Source organism: Rhinichthys klamathensis, unplaced genomic scaffold (assembly GCF_029890125.1).
Source record: "Rhinichthys klamathensis goyatoka isolate OS25496 unplaced genomic scaffold, OSU_Roscu_1.1 h1tg000147l_1, whole genome shotgun sequence".
NCBI classification, from domain to species: Eukaryota; Metazoa; Chordata; class Actinopteri; order Cypriniformes; family Leuciscidae; genus Rhinichthys; species Rhinichthys klamathensis.
This window is the reverse complement of record NW_026606682.1, coordinates 2,216,193-2,239,333: the sequence shown is the minus strand read 5'-3', so window position 1 is coordinate 2,239,333 and position 23,141 is coordinate 2,216,193. Positions and strand designations below refer to the sequence as shown.

The following is a 23,141-nucleotide window of genomic DNA, read 5'->3' as shown; positions in this document are numbered from 1 at the left end:
ACACATGGTTCTCACTGAGGAAGTGATAGACTTTTGGACACGTACACACCTAAGCTGTGGATGGGAATCACTTGTCCATAAACCACAATCTGAAGGGTCTAAATCTATATTTGGTCTGGGAAGTCCACAAGTGCGAGCTTATATATATCCGTGGCTTAACCATTTTTTAGTTTTTTTGTTGTTGTGGGCAACGTATTTTAAACATATTAAAGTGCAAGTGTTGCATTTGGGAGGACAAAAAGTGTGGGTGCTTTACAGGAAACCTGCTTGCATCGCCCATAGACCCATCCCATTTGTGTGAGTGACAGCCAAAAGCAGACAGGGTGAGTGGGAGAAAGAGTGAATGAGAGAGAAAGACAGGTTGAGCGCATGCACACTTGTAGTTCAAAACTAAGAGCATGCAGCGGACTCTTTCACTCTGCAGTTTAACACAGGGGTCACTGGTTTCTGCTCACAGGATAATATGATATTGTGAAGACTTTTTCATCTGAGCTCAGTGCTCAAGGAAATGCTAATAAGGTACAGTTTGTCATTTCATCTTTTTTTGAGGGCTTTATTGGGACGTTTTTTCAGTAAATATGGCAGTTGTTGACAGATATTGAGCAATTCTGGTTTACTTTCAAATCGTCAAGATTCTAAATGACGTTTTCTGAGTCATAATTGTAGTCATAAGAGTGTTAACTTTGCTTGCTTAAAAAAATGAATAGTGTTAGCTTTTTTTGCTTCAAAAACTGAATATAAGTTGACTTGATTATTACTTGATTCAAAGTTGTTATGTTATGTGCGTGTGTGTGTGTATATATATATAGGCCTATGAGATTGAGATTAAATTGAAGTATTAACTTTTGAAAAGTTGATTTTAAAAAAAGTGTTGCTTCGTTGAAGACTTTAAAATATATGCGCATGGTTATTTCTTTCTCTAAACTTTTTTTCATTCTTCATTAGACGTGAACCACTGCAGTCACTTTTTGATGATCACAAATGTTGCAATGCATAGTAATGTTTAAAAAATCAGAGAGAAAAATTTATTAAATTAAGGACAATATTGTTTAATTTTTCATCTTTCTTGCTTACTATTAGCTCATGTACACTGTTACCACAGCTGATGTTGAAACTTGGGAGGCCTGTCCCACAGCCCTGTCCCTTTCAAAATTTTAGAAACTTGTCAAAGGAAATAAGCTAGACACCGCGGTAAAGGCAGGATATATGTCTTTTACCCTCAAAATGTCAAAAGGAAAGAAGTGTTTTGTTGAATATCTCACCACACATGAAATACAAAACCATTAGATGTTAAACAGCATTATTCCCGTCACATCCTGTCAAACTTGTACCTGACAGTGGATTTACATTTGTACAATTAGCTAGATTGAACAGCTTTCAAAATTGATTAAAATTGTTATTGTTTCATGGCAAAAATAACCAGCATTCATACAAAATGTTCACTCTTGTAAAATTGTTCAATTGAATTAGAAACATAACAGTTTTTCTCATTGGTACAGTTAAAACTTAGTAGCAGAATGACATCTGAATGCAAAGTTGCATTGTTTTTATCGCACCAGAATATATGCCCAATTTAACAGGAACCCGCCATAAAAATTTCAAGCAGTTGTTGTGTATAAAAAAAAAAGGCTTCACCAATAAAAGCAAACCACCAGATAATGAGGCATCTGTTTCACACAATCATAAAAACAGGATAAAAACACAGTGGTAACCGGAATGAATGCTAATGCATATTAAATATCACTATACATCAGCTCATTTATTATCAACATGAAGGAGTGTACTGAGAAAGTCTTCCTGACATTCTGATGTCTGTGGTTAGGCCCCTGCCTTCGTTTACTGGAGAACAGGCTGGCTCCCGAAAGATTGTCTTATCAAGGGTTGACATTACTGTTCGAAAAGCCAGCTGATAGGACAAATCCAGCACAACAGTGACACAACATGACATTTGGAGGACATGGGAAGGGAAACAATTGAATATATATATATATATATATATATATATATTCTTAAGGTTCATTTTTGAAGTTTCAGAGTGACATCATCCTTGGTTTACGGGTGTGTAGATGGAAATGTACTCAAGTCAGTTTAAATTGGTTCTTAAGATTGTTGGCATGTGGTCACAACTGACCTATATTACCCGTGATGTGAACGCAAGCATGGTTTGTGTGTCTGTTATCTCTTTCATGTTCGACAAATACAAAAAAAGTTCAAAATGATTTCTTTTAATGTTTTAGATTGATTCATTGCATCAGGGGTCTGTCCTGAATGTGTTCAGCAATCAACGGTGTATTTCCCCTGAGGATCAGCTGTGAGGTGAGTATCTATGAGGAAAATGATACTATAAATCGGCTGTTTTCCCAACTAGAAAACGCGGGAATAATAAAAAAAAATAATCTGCTTATACATTGCTAAAAATGACTTTAGTCTTTTAAGTAAAGAAAAATAATTCAAAATAAAACTCATGAGAATGTATATTTAATATCTATTTTACAAGTATATTTTCTCTTACTGCAGTAGCATATTTTTTACTTCAAACTTAAAAAAAGTTAACAAAAAAAAGTCAAAATACAGACATATAAAATGTAATTTTGAATAATGTAAAAAATGTACTTTTGAAAAGTTAATTCAAAGAAAAATGTTGCTTCGTTGTAGACATTGAAATATGCACATGGTTATTTCTTGGTCTACACTTTTCTTTATTTTTCATTAGACACTGGTGTCACCTTTTGATTGGCTTAGAGTAATTTTAGAGTTCAAGTTTAGAAACTGAGAGAGAAAAATACATTAAAGTAAATATTGTTTAATTTTTTATCTTTCTTGTTTACTATTGACTCGTTCACATATATATATATATATATATATATATATATATATGCATGCATATAAATGCATGTGCTGAAAAAAGTTGCCTTATGCAGTGTAAATTGATCTTGTTCCAATGATTTTTCTATATTTTAAGTGAGAAATACATATATTTAAAAGACAAAAATTCAAGTTGAATTTTATTTATTTATTTATTTTGCATGGTGCAACAGTCCATGTCAAGGTTTCCAAAAACTGCATTTAATTTTAAGGGACTGGCAAACCCAGGAAGACTGCATGGGGAGGTGTCGATGTCCACCAATGTCACTGGATTCCGGGCACATCGTTCCCCCCAGCATTTGGAGATGGACTTGGCCTGGCAGGAACTGATGGCCATCACAGATCTTCAGGTCAGTACACTGGAACACCCCACCAGGTTCCTCTTTTACATGCACAAACACCAAAACTCAAGAAAACATTGGATTATTTTGTGGTAGGATACAGCCAATCATTTTAGAGTGAGTGCAAGCTGCCTTAGTGAAACGGTGGCCTTATTACATTTTTCTAATGCTGAATCCTCTATAAACACACATTGAGTTTAGCTACGATCTGCAACAATGGGCCAATTGAGTGATGCGAGGATAAAGGCAGACAGAGAAAGAGGGTGACTGCTGTATATTGCCGACAGCCCCCTGCATAGCACAATGACCATCTGTTTCGACATGAAACCCGAGCGCTCCTAAGTAAGACCTGCATAAGCTACGGGTGGCACATTCACCCAGGTGGGCCGGTCCTGTAGAGAGCAGCTGACTGAATACAACCCTCCTCTGCAGCACAATTTAACTGTTACTGAGATCAGACCTTCGCTTTACTAGGTTCCCAGAGTGTTTTCTTTTAGAAGAGTTTGATTTGAATCACCAACTGGAAGTTCTTGTTATTAAAACATTATTTTTGTCACAGGAGTTTGAGGTACCCAATGAGAATCCCTTTGAAGCAATCCCATACCTCTCCATGGAGCCCATGGTTTCTCAAGGGGGGTTCGGGATGAGTCAACCTCAGCCAGAAACCATTCCAGCTGCTTGTGATGCCCATCATGCTGGTGTTTATGAAAACGCATACCCAGAAACTATGCCACCCTATCAGCGTTTGAACCCACACATGGATATGCACTACGGCCACGGTTCCCCCAGAACGCTTGCGAATACGCAAGCTCTTCATCCACCGCTCATGAGTCTCTTGGAGCACATGAACATAGCAACACGCAATCATGGGATTGCGAAAGATGGCGTTATCAACCTTCATGGCACAGGGCAAATCAAACAAGTTTGCACGGATGATCTGGAGTCAGATTCCGGTTTGTCGCTTGGTTCAAGCCCGCCGCTCGCTTCTCCTGAGAATGGGGTGCACGGAGTACCTACGTACTTACCTGCAGATGGTACGATGGGCTATGCTGAAAGTCAATTCGAAAGCATTGGGGAACAGTGTCGCATGCGGCCTACTCTGCTCGGGTCTGCTGACTACCAGCAGCCCTACAGCTCATATCCTGGAGCATCTTTTCCCACAGCTGCAAATATGCAAGCTATCAACCAGCAGACTTACCAACCACTGGCAGTTTTACCCACAGCACTGCATGATCAGCTAAATAGCTCAGGTTTAACAAGACTAGGTTCATATCAGGCTCCGTACCCAAAGCCAAAATCAAACTGTGCTCCTGTACCCCTGAGCAGAGATGAGCGGCGAGCCCTCGCTCTAAAAATCCCATTCCCCCTGGAGAAGATTGTGAACCTACCAGTGGATGACTTCAACGAGCTTTTGACCCAATTCACGCTGAGCGACAATCAAATGGCACTCGTGAAGGACATTCGCAGACGAGGGAAGAACAAAGTAGCAGCTCAGAACTGCCGCAAACGGAAGTTGGAGAACATTGTGCATTTAGAACACGATTTGGGCCAACTTAAAGCTCAAAGAGAACATTTAACCAGAGAAAGACTGGAGTTTCAGCAAAACCTAGCCATTATCAAATGTCGGCTCTCAGATCTTTACACCCAAGTGTTTTCACAGCTACGTGACGAGGAGGGACACCCATATTCAGTTGACGAGTATTCACTACAACAAACTAATGACGGCAACATTTACTTGGTGCAACAGAATACAGTACTGGAGGGTGAATGAACTTTTTGGCTGAACAAACCTAAATGTATATGGCCAATGAATTTAAATTACTTCAAATCATTTGTGATGAATGGAAACTTCAGTCATTTAGAGCAGATGATAACTACACAATATACATTCATGTCTACAGAATGAAAGATTTTATTTTAGGGGACTACTTTTACTTGGTATACTTTAAACCATACTGCAAGAATTTTGGTAAAAACACTTTTGTACATTACAACATTAGTCAAACTTTGAAGAATCAGTATTACATGTCCAAAATACAAACTTTTATTAAATGGGTTCAACAAGACAACCAACTCACATCATTTGTTGCATTAAAAGTTTTATTTGTAAAAAGTGTAAAAACCACAGGTATAAAAAATAAATCTATTCAGCTGCATCTTTGTCCTAGAACGAGAGAGAGAAAAAAAAAAGGTCTGAGATTCAGAGAGACTGTAAACACATGAAAATTACATTACAAAAGCAACTACCTTTTATTATAGCACCAGTTTAAATGGACAAACATGTCTTCATTTCAAGAGATGATTCACTCATCAGTTCCTGAAAAAGCAAGAGTATCATGGTCAGCAAGTTAAATATGGAACATGTGGAAAAAATAACTGGGCATGCATTAAAAATGTTTCAATTTTATAAAAGCGTCACCAAACTATGCTGACTGCAGTTACTTCCTCTGTAAACACAACACTGAATGGGAAGTTCACATTATCTGTACAGCTTCATCTAATACAATTCTTAGTTACCAGCGGTAGTGGAGAAGTCTGTTCTTACCTACAGGAGTTTTAAAAGCGCTGCCTGCTAGTCTTTGAGTAGCGCCCTGTACTCCCTGCTCTGCTTCTTCACAGGGCGATGATCTTGCTACTCCTTTCTCAGCTTGCTCCCATGGCTAGACTGATATGCAACCAAATGTCCACTACTCTAAGCATTTGCATTTAACAGCCAATGCTTTTTGAATCAGTTCAATTTACAATTTAACAAGAATGGATTTCCATTTAAGAGCCAGAAGACAGTCTTTAAAATTGAATTACTACTAAAAAGGCTCATAGAAACTCCCATATTACGTTCAAGAGTACTACACTAAAACCCCCAGAAACCAAAAACGACTAATACAGCACATCTTTTAAAAAAAACAAAAATTATGTTTTATTTCACCTTGATTGGTTACATAAAATAAAAACCATAACGACTGAAAGTAATTCTACATAAAACCTCATTGGAATGCTTTTTCCTCAATAGACAATATAAAATAAGTTTGCATGATGACAAATTCATGATGTCCCACACACGATAGCGCTACTGTACACTTCTTCTGGTGGCAGCTGTAAATCTGCCAAACCTGTTTGGCTGAGCAGATCTAGGGATGTAAACCTGCATCTGCCCTGTCACTTCTCTTGCTGTCCTCTCCTAAAGCACTCAGTCCTGTTGAACAATATGAACAACAATTGTTAAGCTGCACACTAACTGAGGGTTGTTTCTACACCAGATGTACAGCAAGGTTACAGTTTAATGAAGAGCATTCAGTCCAAGACTAACATATAGGTATTGTTACCCTGTAAATAAAGTAATCTGAAACAAGTCTATTTAAGGAGACAGCAGAATTTGAAACAAACCTCTTCTGAGCTTAAAACCGTCTACCACCAGAGCCACCACCATATCCACCACCACCACTGGATCCACCTCCATAGCCACCTAGAACAGACATCATGCATGTTAGGATCCAAATTGTTTATACAAGGAGATTTGAACCTAAAGGGACATGTGTAGAAGGCCATTATGAAGAGCTCACCACCATATGGGCCACTGTTCCTCCCTCCTCCGCTGCTGCTGCCACTACTACCACCACCACCTCCAAAGTTCCCTTTCATGGGACCATAATTGGACTGCTGGTTGTTATAGCTGCCGAAGTCACTGTAGTTACCGCCTCCACTGCTGGCGCCACCGCCGCTGCCGCCGCCACCAAAGTTACCTATGAACATTTAAGTCATACACTGTTACTGCCGACAATCCAGGCACTTGTCAATCTTAATTGTAAACCTATTTGCATGTACTCACCACCACCTCCAAAGTTTCCATTGCCATTGTTGTAATTGTCATTATATCCACCACTGCTGTTTCCACCGCCACCATAACCTCCGCCCTGGTTGCCATAACCTTGTCCTCCTCCACCACCTCCATATCCACGATTTCCACCATAGTTACCAGGACCGCTGCCGCCGCCTCCACCACCTCCATAACCACCTGGAGAAAGTCACAGGAATTGCTAAATTTCTGTGTACTTTAAATTTAAACCATTCAGTCTTGCACAATGTTTTCACAACCAAAGCACAGACTTCACATACACACTCTGGGGACATCGGAGACTTTACATCTCATGAAAAGGGCATTATACCTCCCCTTTAAAACGGTTTTATTTATTAGCAGCATCTTTGTTCAGTTGTATTTGTGCCATTGCCAACTTGTTTTTGTTCAGTTACAGAGTGTCCTTTGGTCTTTCATGCTGGAAATGTATTAGTTTGGCTAGTTGTTTTTTGCTCCGGTATTTGTTAAAACCATATGCAAAAGTTCCTTGTTCTTTAGCCTGTTGATTTGTTCATGGTATTCAGATGCAATTTTTTTTTGCAAAAATGCTTTGAATAAGTTTATAAAAACATTCTAGAATCGACAAGAATCAGAAAACTCAAAATGATATCCAACTCTACTTAACATTTACAATCAGTTAAATTTCAAAATACTAAAGAACACAAACGCATACCATCTCCACCAAATCCATTGTTGTAGCAGTCCCCTCCATAACCACCTCCTCCACCATTACCTCCTCTACCTCCTGCAACAGGATTGTGAAAAAAGCTGTTAAGTCACTATAAAACTCAAATACAGACTTCAGAACACTTTAAAATTTCTTCATTGGCATGTACCTCTTCCGAAGTATCCATCGCGGTTGCCACCGCCCCCACCACCGCCTCCAAAGTCATTGTTGTAGCCACCATTATTGCCATATCTGTTGAAGTTTCCACCTCCACCGTTGCTGCCGCCGCCGCCACCTCCACCACCACCACCACCACGGCCTACAGAGTTATTTAAAATAAATTAATACAGCCAAGTGTATTAAGAGAGATACCGGGGACAACCATGAACAAACTTACCTCTCATGTTCATCCCAGTGTTTTGCATTTCTTGTTTAGAAAGAGCTTTTCTGACTTCACAGTTGTGCCCATTCACAGTGTGGTATTTTTGAACTAATGGGGGAACATACCAGGGTTATTTTTTTTAAACCATACAATATTAAGAAGTTAAAAAGTTGACACCGAAACTAAAGCACTTACTGACAATACGATCAACAGAATCATGGTCATCAAACGTAACAAAGGCAAAGCCCCTTTTGTTTCCGGTCTTGTGGTCGACCATTATCTCAACGGCTTCAATCTTTCCAAACACATCGAAGTAGCCACGAAGATGGTCCTCCTCAGTGTCATCCTTAATGCCACCCACAAAGATCTTTTTCACAGTTGTGTGAGCAAATGGCTTGTTGGAGTCCTGAAACAGACATGCATTTAGGCATTTCCATACATATATCTCTTTAGAAAGTTTACATTACGTAAGTTCTCACCTCTCGAGACACGGCTCGTTTGGGCTCTACAAGCCGACCATCGACCTTGTGGGGGCGTGCATCCATAGCAGCATCGACTTCAGTCACACCAGCATAGGTGACAAACCCAAAACCCCTGGATCGTTTTGTGTTTGGGTCTTTCATCACCTGAGAAAAACACATACGCATAATGGTTAAACACTGGCCCTTATCATACCATTAAAAAAAACTCATAATATAGTAAACAGCTAAATAGATAGGGACTTACCACACAATCTGTTAGGGTTCCCCATTGTTCAAAATGCGCCCGCAAACTATCATCTGTGGTTTCAAAGCTGAGCCCTCCAATGAAGAGCTTCCGCAGCTGCTCTGGCTCACGTGGTTGGCCCTGAAAAGAACAATCCATATAATAGCTGAGTAAGTGAACACTAAAGCTGTGCACCGAGTCAATTTCCTGCAGGCAGACATTAAACTAACAATACATTCGAGCGCGAAGCGTCGTGACTCATGAGACCTTGAGGTAACGTTAACATAAAAGCGAGGTGAACGAAGACCTCCGCCATGTTGGTTCCGGACCATGCGGCCTATTTGTAATAGTATCTCGGTTTCAGCCAAACAGTGGTGGTAGTAAATAAATGTAGACCATTATAAATACGGCGAATGAGTAATTAAAACAAAGTAGTAATTATTTTCGGGAACACAACCTTCGATGCAATCATGCGGCCTCATGTCTGCATTCTACAAGAGTTAAAATGGCGGCTCGAACACGCTCTTTGCAAATAACAAAGAGCAACGAATAAAGTCAAAATTAAATTCGAAAACACGCACACAACCACATTGCTTAAAAGTAGGCTGTTGCAACTCCTAAATAACTATATTAAAGTCAACCTACCTCTTTAGACATCCTACCGACTGTTTCTGTTTCTGTTTGTGCTGCGCCACACGCCTGTCGGTGAGACACACACTGAGAAGTGGGGGAGATACCATAAATAGCTTGGGTGAAAACAGTCCCCTCCTACGTTAGACGATGATTGGTTTACTGTTCCCGCTAATGCTTTTGTTTTGCCTTTTGGGGACGTCTGATTGGCTGAGACTCAAGTCAATCCCGAGAGCAGAGGTTAGTGCGTTTGATCGGAAATCTTTCTAAAAATTCGAAAAGCAAAACCTGTACGCTTTTTATTTATTTATTTAAATAAACGTATTATTTAATATAAGAGGGGCTTAATAATTTATTAATTAACAAGTTATATTTTCTTTAATATAGATTCGATAGCACTTATTATGTAAAGACACTCATGTCTCTCATTGAAAATATGTTTTTTTTTTTCTAAAAAGTAGAAAACATATTTTTCTAAAAAACATATAATTTAAAAAGATCACAAATATTAACCAAAACCTGTGGTTTTAGTAGTTATGTGGCGCGTGCGCATCCCATTGTATAAGCGCGAGGCTGTTTTTGGCGCGAGAGCGACTCGCTCAGGCGCATGCTGATTGGCTAGACTCGCCACTGGACGGATGCATGCGCGAGAGGCAGCAAACTCCTGTGTGCAGGGAAGAAGCCGCCGCCGCCTCAGCCTCATTATCCAACACGAATAGAAAAACGTCGAAAAATACCTCAGTAAGTATCAAATAATTATCAACATTAACGGCATAATATGTCATTGTAGATTCTCATTGCACTGTAAAAGATTTGCGCCGTCGTTTTTACGTTTAAACATGATAAGATCAGGTGAAATCTGTTCAGCTCGGCCCGCGCTGTTGCTAAGCAAAGGCTCGCACAGTGTAGCGCGCACGACGACAACATTCAAATAAATGCGAAAAAGCGCGTGAATGCTTTGCTAGCATCGGTTAGACGACGAGAGTCAAATAAAGAATTATAGACTGTATGCTAATTGAGCTAAATTAGCCTGCTATCATGTGCGCATGGGCATCGGTGAACCTTGTTTTTTGTTATCGCAGGCATTGGTTCGTTGAACTAGCTTATAGTTATTTGTACGTTACACAAACACAACACCACGGAATTGTTTAGCAAGCATATTGTCTTATCTCTTTGTTTTGTTGCTCCTTTAAAATGATCTTATAGTGAGGCAAACGGTAGTAGTCATTGAGACTTCTGTAGCCAAATGTTAGCAGTGCAGCTAGCACTAACGTTACATTTAAACCCGATGTTGTTTATGTGTTTAGGAATAAGTTAAATACATTGGAAATTAGCATATGACAAGAGATGTGAACGTATGAAAACGTGAAAGCTGTGTAGGGCTGGTCAGTGTTTCACATAATTTGGCCTTGCTCGCTAAGATCCTTCACAACACGAAGATAAGAACACATGGCTGGTTTATCGCGATTCTAGTGCAAGGTTGGTTAAATATGTGTCTTGGTAAATGAATATGGGAACTGCATCCCAATCCACCAATATAATTGCTTAGTCTAATATAGAGTGTTCAGACATTATACACAACCTTTTAATTGATTAATCATTGTTTACTAAACATCTTTTGCGGTTTATTTATTTTGCTATTATTATTATGCATTAAGCCTAAAATTATTTTGTAGCTCCTCAAATAAAATGCTTTTGTATGTTTTTTTTCTAAAGAGGTCTGTAGAGTTTTTTTTTATAAGAGCAGTGGGTGCGTTTCACTTTAAGATGAAAGTTTTATACTTAATGTCTTTATACACATTTTGTTTATATTTAAATGCAAATATGTTTCAATGAACTTTATTTGCTTAAGGGATCCTTGGATGCTCTGATCAAGAATCGTCTCTGCATTTTAAGGTCACGCCCTACAATAGAGGACTGTAGGTGAGTGCAGAAAAACAAATACTGATTTTTGTCATTGCTGTTAGGTTAACAAAAGTTTAACCTTAACTCTTAAGATTTTGAGAATTCTGCCGCCCTCTATTATCATTTTATGAGTAATTTTAGATTCTATTCAAAATTTTAGATTCTTTCGATTCGATTTTAGATTCTTTCGATTCTCGATTTTTACATTTATTTTTTTAAAGCACAGGTTGTTATGCTATTTTAGACTTTTATGCAATATAATATCTGACCTTTGTTCGCAATGTACCACTCTACATTGTCATTGTACCACTCTACATTTAAAACATTTATTAACAACATAAAGTGCGTATAATATAATATAATAATTTGTATCTTTAGTCAATTGGAAACTTCAGCAAAATAAACTGCCATAGTTTCTCTTTTGCAACTGCAGTCTTCTTCACAGAAGATGACATTCAAGTTCACAAAACAAACAAACAGTTGTTGGTTTAACAGATAAATCTATGTTTTTGTGGTGCCTGCGGAGATGCCCTGCCATGTTAGGCCCAAGCGTGCCACACAAGCCCTCAAAAGTGTAGCCAAAACGTCTCGATCGCCCCCCAGTGACCGGTCCTAGTATAGCTCATAAGCCCCGCCTACCCATGTTATTCAACGGGACGTGAGACCAACTAAATAATTAAATTACACTTCAAATATATTTTTTCTAAAGATAGTTTCTGTCATTTGCTGTAATTTCTATCACGTTAATGTAATTTCAAGTGTTTGTTTTTAAAAATAAGCCACTTTTAGCATAGCTTAGCATACATCATTGAAGTGGACAAGACCATTAGCATTTAAAAAAAAAAAATGACCAAAGAGTTTTGATATTTTTCCTATTTAAAACTTGACTCTTCTGTAGTTACATCGTGCACTAAGACCGACGGAAAATGTAAAGTTTCGATTTTCTAGGCTGATATGGCTAGGAACTATAGTCTCATTCCTGCGTAATAATCAAGAAACTTCACTGCCGTACCATGAGAGCAGCAGGCGTAATGATATGACGCAGCGCCTGAAAATAGTTCCGTTGTGTTGACGGAAGGTGGCCTAATTTCAGGCGCTGCGTCATATCATTACGCCTGCTGCTCTCAAGGTACGGCAGTGAAGTTTCTTGATTATTACGCAGGAATGAGACTATAGTTCCTAGCCATATCAGCCTAGAAAATCGAAACTTTACATTTTCCGTCGGTCTTAGTGCACGATGTAACTACAGAAGAGTCAAGTTTTAAATAGGAAAAATATCAAAACTCTTTGGTCATTTTTTTTTTTAGAAATGCTAATGGTCTTGTCCACTTCAATGATGTATGCTAAGCTATGCTAAAAGTGGTACCGCCAGAACCGGAGATCGGCTGAATGGATTCAAAAACGGTAAAAACTCTGGGGGAGTTGTAAAATGAGCCTATTTCCAAAAAAAGTGGAGTATCCCTTTAAGAAAAGTGCAGGGCGTGTGCTTGCGATTGATTCAGCGAGAGTGAGGGCAGGGCCTTGATTTCGCGGCTTTACTTCCTGCTCATGACTGCGCATGACTGGTCCCGAAAACGCTACTGCGCAGTAGGGGTGGGAATCTCTAGGCACCTCACGATTCGATTCGATTACGATTCAGAGGGCTGCGATTCGATGCTAAATCGATTATCAGAATCTTTTTTTTGTGTGTGTGTGACTATAAATACTTTGCTTTAAAAGTACAAAGTAATGACCCATAAAGAATTAACGTACAATATATTTTATTAACATTGCAAAGAACCAACAGGAAAATACATGTGTGTCTGAACTAGCAGCATATTTGTAGTAAATTAATAATATAACAACGACCGGTGTTGTGCCGAATTTCGACTCCCTGCCAAATTATTACCCCCCTCGTTGAAATCAGTACCTGATTGCCTAATCCTAACCCCACCCCTAATCCTAACTCCTCCCCCACAACTAATCCTAAACCTACCATACTAGGGGGGTAATAATTTGGCGGGGGTCAGAATTCGGCACCACACCGGTAACGTTACAGCCGAGTGTTTTTCCTCCTCTGGCTGGAAACGTGTCATTTGGCTTCATGTGTCTTGTTTCCGAAATATTTTAGTTTTACTCTACAAAGCTTACAACTAGTGTGGCTCTTGTCCAGCTCCTTTCCCCCCTTCAACTTCAGAAGCCAAAATATTTCCACACGTCAGCTTTTAACGAGGAGGGTGTTTGGATTTGGCGCTCAGCCATCGCGTCCGCGTCTGTTATGTGCACGCCACAGACGGTCCGGCCACTGCACTTCCGCGCTTCAGAGTTCCGTCTTTCGCGTTCCGTCAATATTACGTTATTATAAATATATATCTAAAAAAAAATTTTTTTTTTTGAAAATCGATTTTTGACAATTGTGAATCGATTCAGAATCGTCCACGTCCGCATCGCGATGCATCTAAGAATCGATTTTTTCCCCCACCCCTACTGCGCAGACTCAAGTTCCAATATGTCAGCGCCATATCAGGACACTGGCGGCTTCAGTTCTCTCCAATGGAAAAGAGCGAAGGGGCGTCGTCCATCTTTTTTTTACAGTGTATGGTTAGGCCGGAGACACACTGGCTGCGTGACGTAAGCGTCTCAGCTGCGTGGCGTGTCCGTTTTTATTTCGGCTCCCATGTTAACAGGTTAGAGCTTGCAGATTGCCTGCGTGACACGTGAAACTCGTGCATGCTAGAAATAGAACCGACGCCTATTTTTCACGCGACACACAAGCGTGTTGGAAGCGTTTCCAGGCAAAATAGAATAGGAAAATATGTTTATATGTTATTTTGTACACAAATACATATTAATAAATTACATTTTGATGGTTGAAAGTCTAGGTTTTGACATAAATTCAGATAATTTCAGAGACATATAATTTAAAAATAAATAATGATCATTTTTCAAATATTGCACCTGTCAATACAGAACGAAAAAAAAATGTAGTCTATTCTGTCTTTATCAGTAGGCTTTATATTTATGCTTAACATTAAGTATAGGGCTTCCACAATACGTCCTCCCTATACATCACCTAGCAGCAGCAGCGCCGCGTCAGACACGTTTCTGGTGTGCAAAGACACAGAAAACGCGACGCAGCCGCCACGCAACAGAAACGCCACGCTAGGGGTGGGCGATATGGCAAAAATATCATATCACGATTTTTTTCAGGAAAATCACGATTAACGATTTTATCACGATTCTTTTTCATGTTGGTTTTACTATTTTGCAAGTGACTGAGCATTACAGCCAAACTAATGTCCCTATTTAAAAAAAAGAAAAAGAAAAAAGAATGGCAGACATTTAGGCCAAAGTGGCGAAGATAAAAATCTTTATCATTATTTTCTTTGTTATTAAGAATTAGGAACAAAGATACACATTAAGCATACACAACTTAATATACAAATGAAAAACAGTGCTTTATTTTTTCAGCTGCAGTAGGGGTATTTAACAGTAGCATTGAAGAAAGTAATTAGGCTAAATGAACAAATAAAAAATAAAACACAACATAGACTTCACTGTATAAATTATACATTGATTATTATTAAAGCTACTACTAAAGTTCTCAGTCAAGAGCAGTGAGTGATTTCCTCTTTGTGTTTTGTTGTTTTATTAACATTAAAGGGATAGTTCTCCCAAACATCTCTCAAGTTGTTTTAAACCCGAATAAGTTTCTTTCTTCTGTTGAAAATAAAAGTTATTTGGAAGAATGTGGCTAACCAAACAGTTGCTGTACTCCAGTGACTTCCATAGTATATGTTTTCCTACTATGGAAGTCAATGGGGACCAGCAACTGTTTGGTTAGCCACATTCTTCCAAATAACTTTTATTTTCAACAGAAGAAAGAAATTAATACAGGTTTGGAACAACATTAGAGTGAGTAAATAATGACAGAATTTTTATTTTTGGGTGAACTATCTCTTTAAAGACAAGAGGCAGCTTGTTTACTAACTGGCTACTGTCGCTTTAAGAGCTGCACGCGACGCGTCTAATATACACGCACAGAGACACGCATTTGACAAGCAGATTTTCTCTCATTTTTTTTCTGTTTGCTTTCACTTTAGACATAACCAACTTTGTTTATGTAAACCTTGTGTGTATTTGACAATATTAGCGCAATAAGACTCGAAAGATAACTTATAACGTAGTCCAGTAAACAGACGCTGTTAGACAGGCTTTTAGTGCCCGTGTGCTTCGGGTGTATGCGCTCAGAAAGCACACGTCAGAACAGCGCATCAGCACGTGAATTACATGTTTAACCAGCAAGGCTTTAAAGCACATGCAAATAATGAACTTCTGTGAACTGCAGTGTCCCGTTCCTCTGCGTTAACATTTGTTGTATGTTGAGACGGAGCTCGGCGCCAGAACTGCAACTGATAAAATGCACGATACTACGATATTTCTTCAAAAGCAGATCGTGGAGACATTTTAATCGTCCACGATCAAAAACCGTGATATCGCACACCCCTACGCCACGCTCACGCCATGCAGCCAGGGTGTCTCCGGCCTTAGTCGTGCTGCCAGTGGAAGAATATGGTACACGCACCTAGCAGAGCTTGCAAACTGTGGCTTTTTTGAAGCGTGAACGTTGTCAGCATAACTCACTGGAAATCCAAAATACTTCCACACCGGCGACTTCAATGAAAGAGTAGACGTAGCTCATTTAGAGGAGGTTGACTCGCAGCACTTCAACACGCGTGTTTTCTTCCGCTTGGCACGCCGACCGGACGTGATATGGGGGCGCGGCAGCATCGACGATTCCATTTTTTTTATTCGAAGTTCGAGATTGTGACTTGATTTCGGTCGATTTCGATTTAAAATCGAAATCATGACACCCTTAATAGTCGATATTTACTTGTACCTATGAAATCTTACGATTCTCAATACCACAGCAGAAACTATTGCTAACTGATTTCTTAAGTAAACATTTTTCTGTGTTCTTTGGCAATTTTTTAAATAAACTGTAATCAAATATAAATCGCAAATGACAAGCAATAGTACAATTAAAGATAACAAAACAAAGGTGCAATAGAAATAAACTTTTTCTAGAGTCTTAATAGAACTATCAAGTGTTTGTTTTGATCAAAATCTGCAGTGGATATGCACCTTAACAGTCAAATATGAGCACCCTGCAGAGTTTTATTCTTCGTAATTTTATATGGTAAATAGCATCAACTCATAGTCTTGCTAATGTTTTTTTCCTTTTTCTTTTTTTCAGTTGACCATTTTCCTCCCCAGACCAGGGAGCCACAGAGGTCACATTAGCTCAGAGGAAGACACTTAGAATCAGCCATGGGAAAGAAGAACCAGAACCGTGAAGATGATGAGGCTGCTTCCTCAGATGAGGAAGAGTACATGGTGGAGAAGGTCTTGGACAGGAGAGTTGTGAAGGGCCGTGTAGAATATTTCCTCAAGTGGAAAGGCTTTACGGAGTAAGTCAGCATTGCCCTTTACAATAATCAAAAGGCCCAGATACACTCGCAGTGAAGTTCTTTTTTTATTCATTTTCACCTAGGGGTTCGAAATGCGTGAGCAGCGATATACTGTTAGCGAGCATCCTGACGCCCACATTGCTGAGAATGCCATTTAGATGAATATGTAAATATGTGCTGTGCGCCTTTCTCTCAATAACAAAATAAACACAACAAGTGACAGTGCTGAGAAACAGCAGTTAAAGGGATAGTTCTACCAAAAAGACAATTCTGTAATTTACTCGTTGTTCCAAACCTGTATGAATTTCTTTCATATGTTTGCACTTTCTCTGCAATTTAGTACCCCAGTCATGTCACGTTTATTTATTTAGCACTTTACACAATATATTGCTTATAGGTAAGCAGCTCTACAGTATCAAACATGAAAAATGGCTGATTTTGTTTTAAATGATGTCACACCAGTTCTTTCTTCGATTTTGCTTGAAGTATCTTGGGGACTTAAGGGTGTTTACGCAATGAAATAGGCTGTTTTCACATCTTAGGAACATGTAGGGTGTTGCTGCATGTAAAAGTCTTCAAATGCATGAAATGACAATGAAACACGTCAGCAGTTTTCACACTGAGATGCAATGGGCCTGTCTGAATTCTAAACCAAACCATTTAAGAAATTAGTTTGAAGATCACTCAATTCTTGGCAATTTTAGTAGTGTGCAAACTTCCTGTTAGTATATCTCATGCACACATAATACGAGGAAATACAATGTTCTTACTTCATCATTGATTGTGCATTGTCTTGCAGCAAACACAACACATGGGAACCGGAGAAGAATCTGGACTGCCCAGAGCTTATCTCGGAGTTCATGAAAACCTATAAAAAGGGAAGCAGTGGAAGCCCACCCAGCAGCAAGCCCTCCAGCACAGGCTCTTCTTTGGCCCGTCCCAAAGACAGTAGCGGCAGCAGCAGCACAAGCAAAAGGAAAAACTCAGAGGACGAGAACGGGAGTGGCAGTAAACCCAAAAAGAAAAAGGAGGTACAGGCTTATCAAAAGTTTAGCCCATACTCAAGCTTCATTTGCATGTAATTACCATGCAATATCCATCTTGATAATGCAAATATATCCAGAGGGCTGAAATTAATTATAAAATATGTTTCTTAAATCATTTCTTACTTAAGTGGCATTGTTGTGGTGGGCAGTGTATTTAATGTGGTGGTGGTGGTGGTGTTAATGATATTTCTAGTTTGAGTAATTTAGGGGATTTTGATCTTAGTCTTTGTTCTTCTTAGGATGAGATTCTTGTAGCAAGAGGATTTGAGCGAGGCCTGGAGCCTGAGAAGATTATTGGAGCAACAGACTCTTGTGGAGACCTTATGTTCCTTATGAAGTGGTGAGCAATTTATTTCAATGAACAAATCTGACCATATTCTCTGTCAAAAATTGTTATCTATGGTGGAGGATGAACATGGTCAACCACACACATTTTAAAGTAGCCTAGTACCCATGTGATCTGTGAGCCCAGTACTGAATAATAAATAAATGCTAAGAAACAGTTTGTAACATCAACTTATTATTTATTTAATATTACAAACTGTTATATTAACTTAATATTACTAAAGGGATAATATTAACCTGTTTATTTGTTAAATAAAAAATAATTACTGTCAGGACAGATCATCAAATAAAGTGCTTGGAACTATTTTATATTTTAAAAAAAAAAATCTGTAAATTTATATGTAAAAAGTCACAGAGTGACTGCTTTGAAAAGTTAGTTCCCAAAACTTAATGAACAGATCATTTGACATACAGTATCAGATTTTATTGTTCAGTCCATTGCTGTGGTTATCACTGTCAATCACGCATTTAAATACGTTTGCCAAGCCAGAAACTTTGCAATGTGTTGTTAGCAGCATGAAAATATATAAATTATATACAGAATGCAAACAAAGATCGCTACCATCATAATCACTGAAGCTTAAATTCAACGCAGGGTACACAAAGTTGCACTCTTGCAAAAACTCCTGTTATTATCAATTAAGCTGTTTACGCTGTGCAATGAATCTTTTACTGACATTGTTTTTATACTTTGTTGGTTATTAAGAAAGGATTTGCGAGCGTGCAGAACTTTCGCTGAACGAAAACTCTGGTGTTTCGAGTGGTGTTGAACGGATTCGAACTAATCTGATTGGCCATAACTTTCACATGCTCGACAGATATGTCTGTGATTGGTTACATCTCAGTGCTGCCAAAACACATTTTAAAGGAGTCGGCTATCAGCGGGTACCGGTACAGTAGAAAGGCAGGTATCGTCATATTAAATGATAAAAAAATAAATTCAACAAGGATTCATTTAGGCGGCCACCAAATATTTTCAATGCAGGAAAAACCCTGTTAAAATGTGAATTTAGAACTGCTATGTATTTGTCATTTAAATTAGATTTAAATCGAATCACAAGTGGTCTCGATATGCATGTTAATGACAGGGATGTCTCTCGACTGACCAATTGTGATTGGATCACCCGAGATGGATGTTAGGACAATAGTTTCAATGGCCTCATTTACACCTGGGATTATGTCTGATTTCATGCAACTGCCCCGTTATTGTTTCTTTGTCTGAACTTTGCTCACATTCACACTCCTGCCCTGTGTGAGACTGAAGACTCAATTTTCTTTTGTCTGAATTTTACACCTATTTACACCTGTACATTTGAAACCAATCATTGTAGTTTCCACTCAGCATTTATTTATATTTGACTTGTTTACAAATATAATTGGAGTTCCTGACTGGTACACTTAACTGTAAACGCTATATTAAACTTACCATACATGACAAATGATCACACTTTAACAGACTACAGAAGTTACACAAAACAATAGCCACTTTTCCAAGCTCAAGTAGAAATATAACTGGAAACCGTTCCTTACCAATCTTTTGAACCGTTGGCCCGATGCTGGAAAATCGCCTACTGAGTCCAAAAGTGTATTCCTTTTATGATCTTATGTTGGGTTTCTTCATAGATTGAGGCAGAAAAATACAGTGTTTATTACAAATGTAGCCTTTTGCATCATATAGGATTGCATTATAAACTGAATGTTATCCTACTTGTCTATTGCCTAAATGTTCCATTGGTCAAATGTTACTAGCTGTACACTGGCATAATACAATGAATCATAATTAAACTACATAGTTGCGTAATAAATGACGAAAATTTGTATTTTTGCATTTTCTGTGTTCACTGCTTTCACAAATTTGTAAATGACTAGGCCTATCTCTAACATTTCTAATATAAAGCTGTGGGCAAATATGAGGCATTAGTATTGTCACGATACCAGACCAGAATACCTCGATACTGAATCGATACCACGGCAAAAAAACAACAAAAAAAACAGTAAAATATGACAGAACTTACAAATCATTGTTGTACTAATGATTTAAAAAATTTGAAAACTCACTTGACCAGTATGTCCCTGCCCTGCTTTTTGACAATTCCCTCCCCTTTATCAAAAATAATAGCCTAACAATCACATGCCAGTGTGAACGTCCTTACAGAGATGTTTGCAACAATCACATCATTATCAATCATGCTAAAATTCGCTAAAATTTCACAATTCTGAACAGGTTGGGATGGCCAAAATCTTATTTCATGATACAAGTCATTTAATATTATTTAAATGTAATTTTATAATTACAATGTAGATATTTAGTTTTATTTTATCTTTGTTATTAAAAATAAGCAAAAAAGCAAATTAAACAATATGACAAATACTATGAGACAAATAAAATAAACAGTGCTTAATTTCTTTTTTGAATGCTACTGTTAAATAGACCTTCTGTAGCTGAAAAAATAATGTCATCACTCTATAAATGAACTACAGACTGATTCTTAATAAATAGATTACATTTATTCAGTCAAGCATTAGATGATTGTCTATTTTCTTTTGTTGTTGGATGAACATTAATCACACAGAATGTTTGGTTGCCGGTCCGGCCCTTTAAGACCTGCACGCAATACATACAATTTCTTTATACAAATGGTTTACGTTCAATAAAGACATACCCGACTGTGTTTACGTGAATACTAGCCAGGACGTGCATTTTTACATAGAATTTTGATTATTCAAACCTAATAATCCGCAAAAGAGAACGGAAGTGATGATCACATCTGAAAGGCGTGTGCGCGCAACTTCAGGTCTGAGCCCGACAGCGCGAGCGCGAGCACGTCCCACGTTTTATTTTCTCATGCATGCATGTTTCTTTGCCAAGCGCTGCGCGTATATATTTTACTGTTCTGCTTCCGCTGTTTAGTGCATGTAAACAGTGGAAGTGGAGCTCTGCACACACATCCTGACTCCTGCTGTCACACAGCAACGCAAATTAAGAAATACTGCTCTTATTATTTAGAGTGCTGTCACTTTTAAAGTACCGGTACTAATAAAAGTTCATATCGTACCCTTTTTAATAGCAAGGTATCACGATACCTTTCTAGTACCGGTATATCGTGCAACACTATGATGCATAGCTTCATATATAACCCTGAATATATTTTCAGGGTTTCTGTGGGTCCTTAAAAAGTCTTAATTCAGTTTGATTGAATTTAAGGCCATAACATGTCTTAATTATCTTAAGTGGGTTAAAGGGAGTCTTACAATTTGGGACAGAGAAACTGGAATCGTGATGCAGCCTAATGTGATTATTAAACTTCAAAAGGGCTATGATTTTAATAAATTTGAGCGCTTCAATTTCAAAGTAAAAATGTTGTACAGGGGCTGTTTCAGAGGAGTTCACAATCAATGAATACCATACATCTCTCTTATGATCCACTGTTGATGAATTGATATTAATATCTTTACTGTAGGGTGTTAGTATCGTAATATATTGAAGATAGTTGTTGGAGAGCATGTTTTATCTCCATCATTTTGAATTAGCAGCCGGGAGTAGTAAAGCATAGGCATTTCAAAGTTAGAGTCCCAGTGTATATAATTATTTCTAATTACAAATCTAATAAATTTTTTTTTTTTAATGAAAATCTTTTTTTTTTTTTTTTTTTTTTTTTTTTTTTTGGTGTTTTGGTTGCACAATAATCCAAATCTGGCTTTTAATTGAATCTAAACTCTTGCAGCTTCTCTCTGGGCCGCCCAAAGACCAATAACTATTTTAACACATTCAATATACAGATTTGATTAGTATCTGCACAATAATCTTTTTATTGTCTTTCTTTAAACACAATATTACACCAGAAATTTGTCTGTGTTGATATATTAGTACATAAACTAATTTCAATGCTGACTAAAACGTCTTGTGTATTTTAAACTTGCAGTTACCCTGTTGAAGTTAGTTGAATGTCCCCCAGCCTGTTTAAGTAAAAGTGAAGTGATCTGTTTTTTGTTTTTTTTTAATCTCTACAGAAACCCAGATTTTTATGACAGAAAAATATGTAGTGAATGTAAACAAAATCAGTATCTGCTCTAGTATCTGGAAGTTAGTCAATCATGAGGTCTTTAAAAATGGTTTAATGTTTAATTCTGTTCAAGCTCTCCTAAATGAACTTGGTGCAAGAAGCTTTAATAAAGAAGTGTTTTTAAGGATATTTTTTTATCAGAACTGGAGCTTATTCAGTGCAGGATGATGTATAACCTTGTGCAATTGTCCAATTAATGCAATTTTCACTGATGTCCCACCACAGGAAGGACTCTGATGAGGCAGACCTTGTGCTTGCAAAGGAAGCCAATCACAAGTGCCCACAGATCGTCATTGCCTTCTATGAGGAGCGTCTGACCTGGCATGAAGACGGCGATAAGAAGGAAAAGAGTGCCACGGCTGTTTAAATGGCATAAGGTAGAGGAAAGACACAGTCCTCCAAACCTTGTGCTCTTTGTCGCACTGGTGACACTCTCATAGCCAACTTTTAACGGACCATTTAGAAAAAGAAACAGCCAGCGAGTAATGGAGGTTACTGCCCACCTTCAAAACCTCTGCCCACCCTTCATGAAACAGCATCACTCACCAGACACACACCGAAAGGCCATGGTGAACTGTGGCAGCAACGGAGAGCCGTGGAATGTGATCTCTTTTCTCTTACTCTCTCTGATCTTCCTTCTTTTTTGTCATTATTTGTGTATTTGTGCCCCTACAACTATGTTCTTATGATGTATTGTGTGCTAGTGTAGATGTGAAACCATGAAAACCCGTACATGCCAACCTTTTAACTCTTTTATTCTCAGTTGATTTCGTAGTATTGCTGACATGACTGAAAAAAAACAACAACAAAAAAAAAAAACGGTTGAGGTTCAGCGTTCATCTATAACGGGTTTTTCCAATCAGGTAGAATGAATTTTGCTGTATCACA

General features: G+C 38.2%; 3 protein-coding genes and 1 long non-coding RNA gene across 7 annotated transcripts in view; 2 read left to right on the top strand and 2 right to left on the bottom strand.

The window, feature by feature from the left end:
• The first annotated feature begins 208 nt into the window (after positions 1–208).
• On the top strand, positions 209–4,977 carry nfe2 (nuclear factor, erythroid 2). Its single transcript, XM_056258010.1, has 4 exons — positions 209–519; positions 2,238–2,316; positions 3,078–3,215; positions 3,766–4,977. Exons 2-4 carry the CDS (start codon positions 2,269–2,271, stop codon positions 4,975–4,977), a joined length of 1,398 nt encoding a protein of 465 aa, XP_056113985.1. The 5' UTR covers positions 209–519; positions 2,238–2,268.
• Positions 4,978–5,288: 311 nt separating this feature from the next.
• Positions 5,289–5,980, bottom strand: LOC130090562 (uncharacterized). Its single transcript, XR_008807708.1, has 2 exons — positions 5,454–5,980; positions 5,289–5,370 (listed from the first exon to the last, which is right to left on the bottom strand). It is a non-coding gene; the product is annotated as an uncharacterized LOC130090562 (long non-coding RNA).
• Positions 5,981–6,096: 116 nt separating this feature from the next.
• Positions 6,097–23,141, bottom strand: part of hnrnpa1b (heterogeneous nuclear ribonucleoprotein A1b) — a 54,449-nt gene continuing 37,404 nt past the window's right edge. Inside the window, exons 2-12 of one of the 4 annotated variants that reach the window (XM_056257976.1) lie at positions 9,459–9,484; positions 8,835–8,954; positions 8,588–8,734; positions 8,304–8,514; positions 8,124–8,216; positions 7,896–8,045; positions 7,733–7,804; positions 7,029–7,218; positions 6,767–6,801; positions 6,591–6,669; positions 6,097–6,399 (exon numbers count right to left, since the gene is read on the bottom strand). In XM_056257976.1, the coding sequence (XP_056113951.1) occupies positions 6,602–6,669; positions 6,767–6,801; positions 7,029–7,218; positions 7,733–7,804; positions 7,896–8,045; positions 8,124–8,216; positions 8,304–8,514; positions 8,588–8,734; positions 8,835–8,954; positions 9,459–9,470 (1,098 nt within the window). In that variant the 5' untranslated portion in view covers positions 9,471–9,484 and the 3' untranslated portion in view covers positions 6,097–6,399; positions 6,591–6,601. Of the gene's footprint in view, positions 6,400–6,590; positions 6,670–6,766; positions 6,947–7,028; positions 7,219–7,732; positions 7,805–7,895; positions 8,046–8,123; positions 8,217–8,303; positions 8,515–8,587; positions 8,735–8,834; positions 8,955–9,458; positions 9,485–23,141 lie in introns of all 4 variants that reach the window. The other 3 variants (XM_056257974.1, XM_056257977.1, XM_056257975.1) reach the window with 3 other exon arrangements.
• Positions 10,047–22,989, top strand: cbx5 (chromobox homolog 5 (HP1 alpha homolog, Drosophila)). The gene is made up of 6 exons (XM_056257990.1): positions 10,047–10,184; positions 11,296–11,366; positions 16,585–16,798; positions 17,598–17,829; positions 18,084–18,184; positions 22,479–22,989. Exons 3-6 carry the CDS (start codon positions 16,659–16,661, stop codon positions 22,618–22,620), a joined length of 615 nt encoding a protein of 204 aa, XP_056113965.1. The 5' UTR covers positions 10,047–10,184; positions 11,296–11,366; positions 16,585–16,658; the 3' UTR covers positions 22,621–22,989.

Bases quoted from the DNA above. Each gene is read 5' to 3' on its own strand.
- nfe2 (XM_056258010.1), top strand. From the start codon at position 2,269: ATGTGTTCAGCAATCAACGGTGTATTTCCCCTGAGGATCAGCTGTGAG. The intron at 2,317-3,077 runs GTGAGTATCTAT...TTTAATTTTAAG, and splicing joins CCCTGAGGATCAGCTGTGAG to GGACTGGCAAACCCAGGAAG. The intron at 3,216-3,765 runs GTCAGTACACTG...TTTTTGTCACAG, and splicing joins TGGCCATCACAGATCTTCAG to GAGTTTGAGGTACCCAATGA.
- cbx5 (XM_056257990.1), top strand. From the start codon at position 16,659: ATGGGAAAGAAGAACCAGAACCGTGAAGATGATGAGGCTGCTTCCTCA. The intron at 16,799-17,597 runs GTAAGTCAGCAT...ATTGTCTTGCAG, and splicing joins AAGTGGAAAGGCTTTACGGA to CAAACACAACACATGGGAAC. The intron at 17,830-18,083 runs GTACAGGCTTAT...TGTTCTTCTTAG, and splicing joins AACCCAAAAAGAAAAAGGAG to GATGAGATTCTTGTAGCAAG.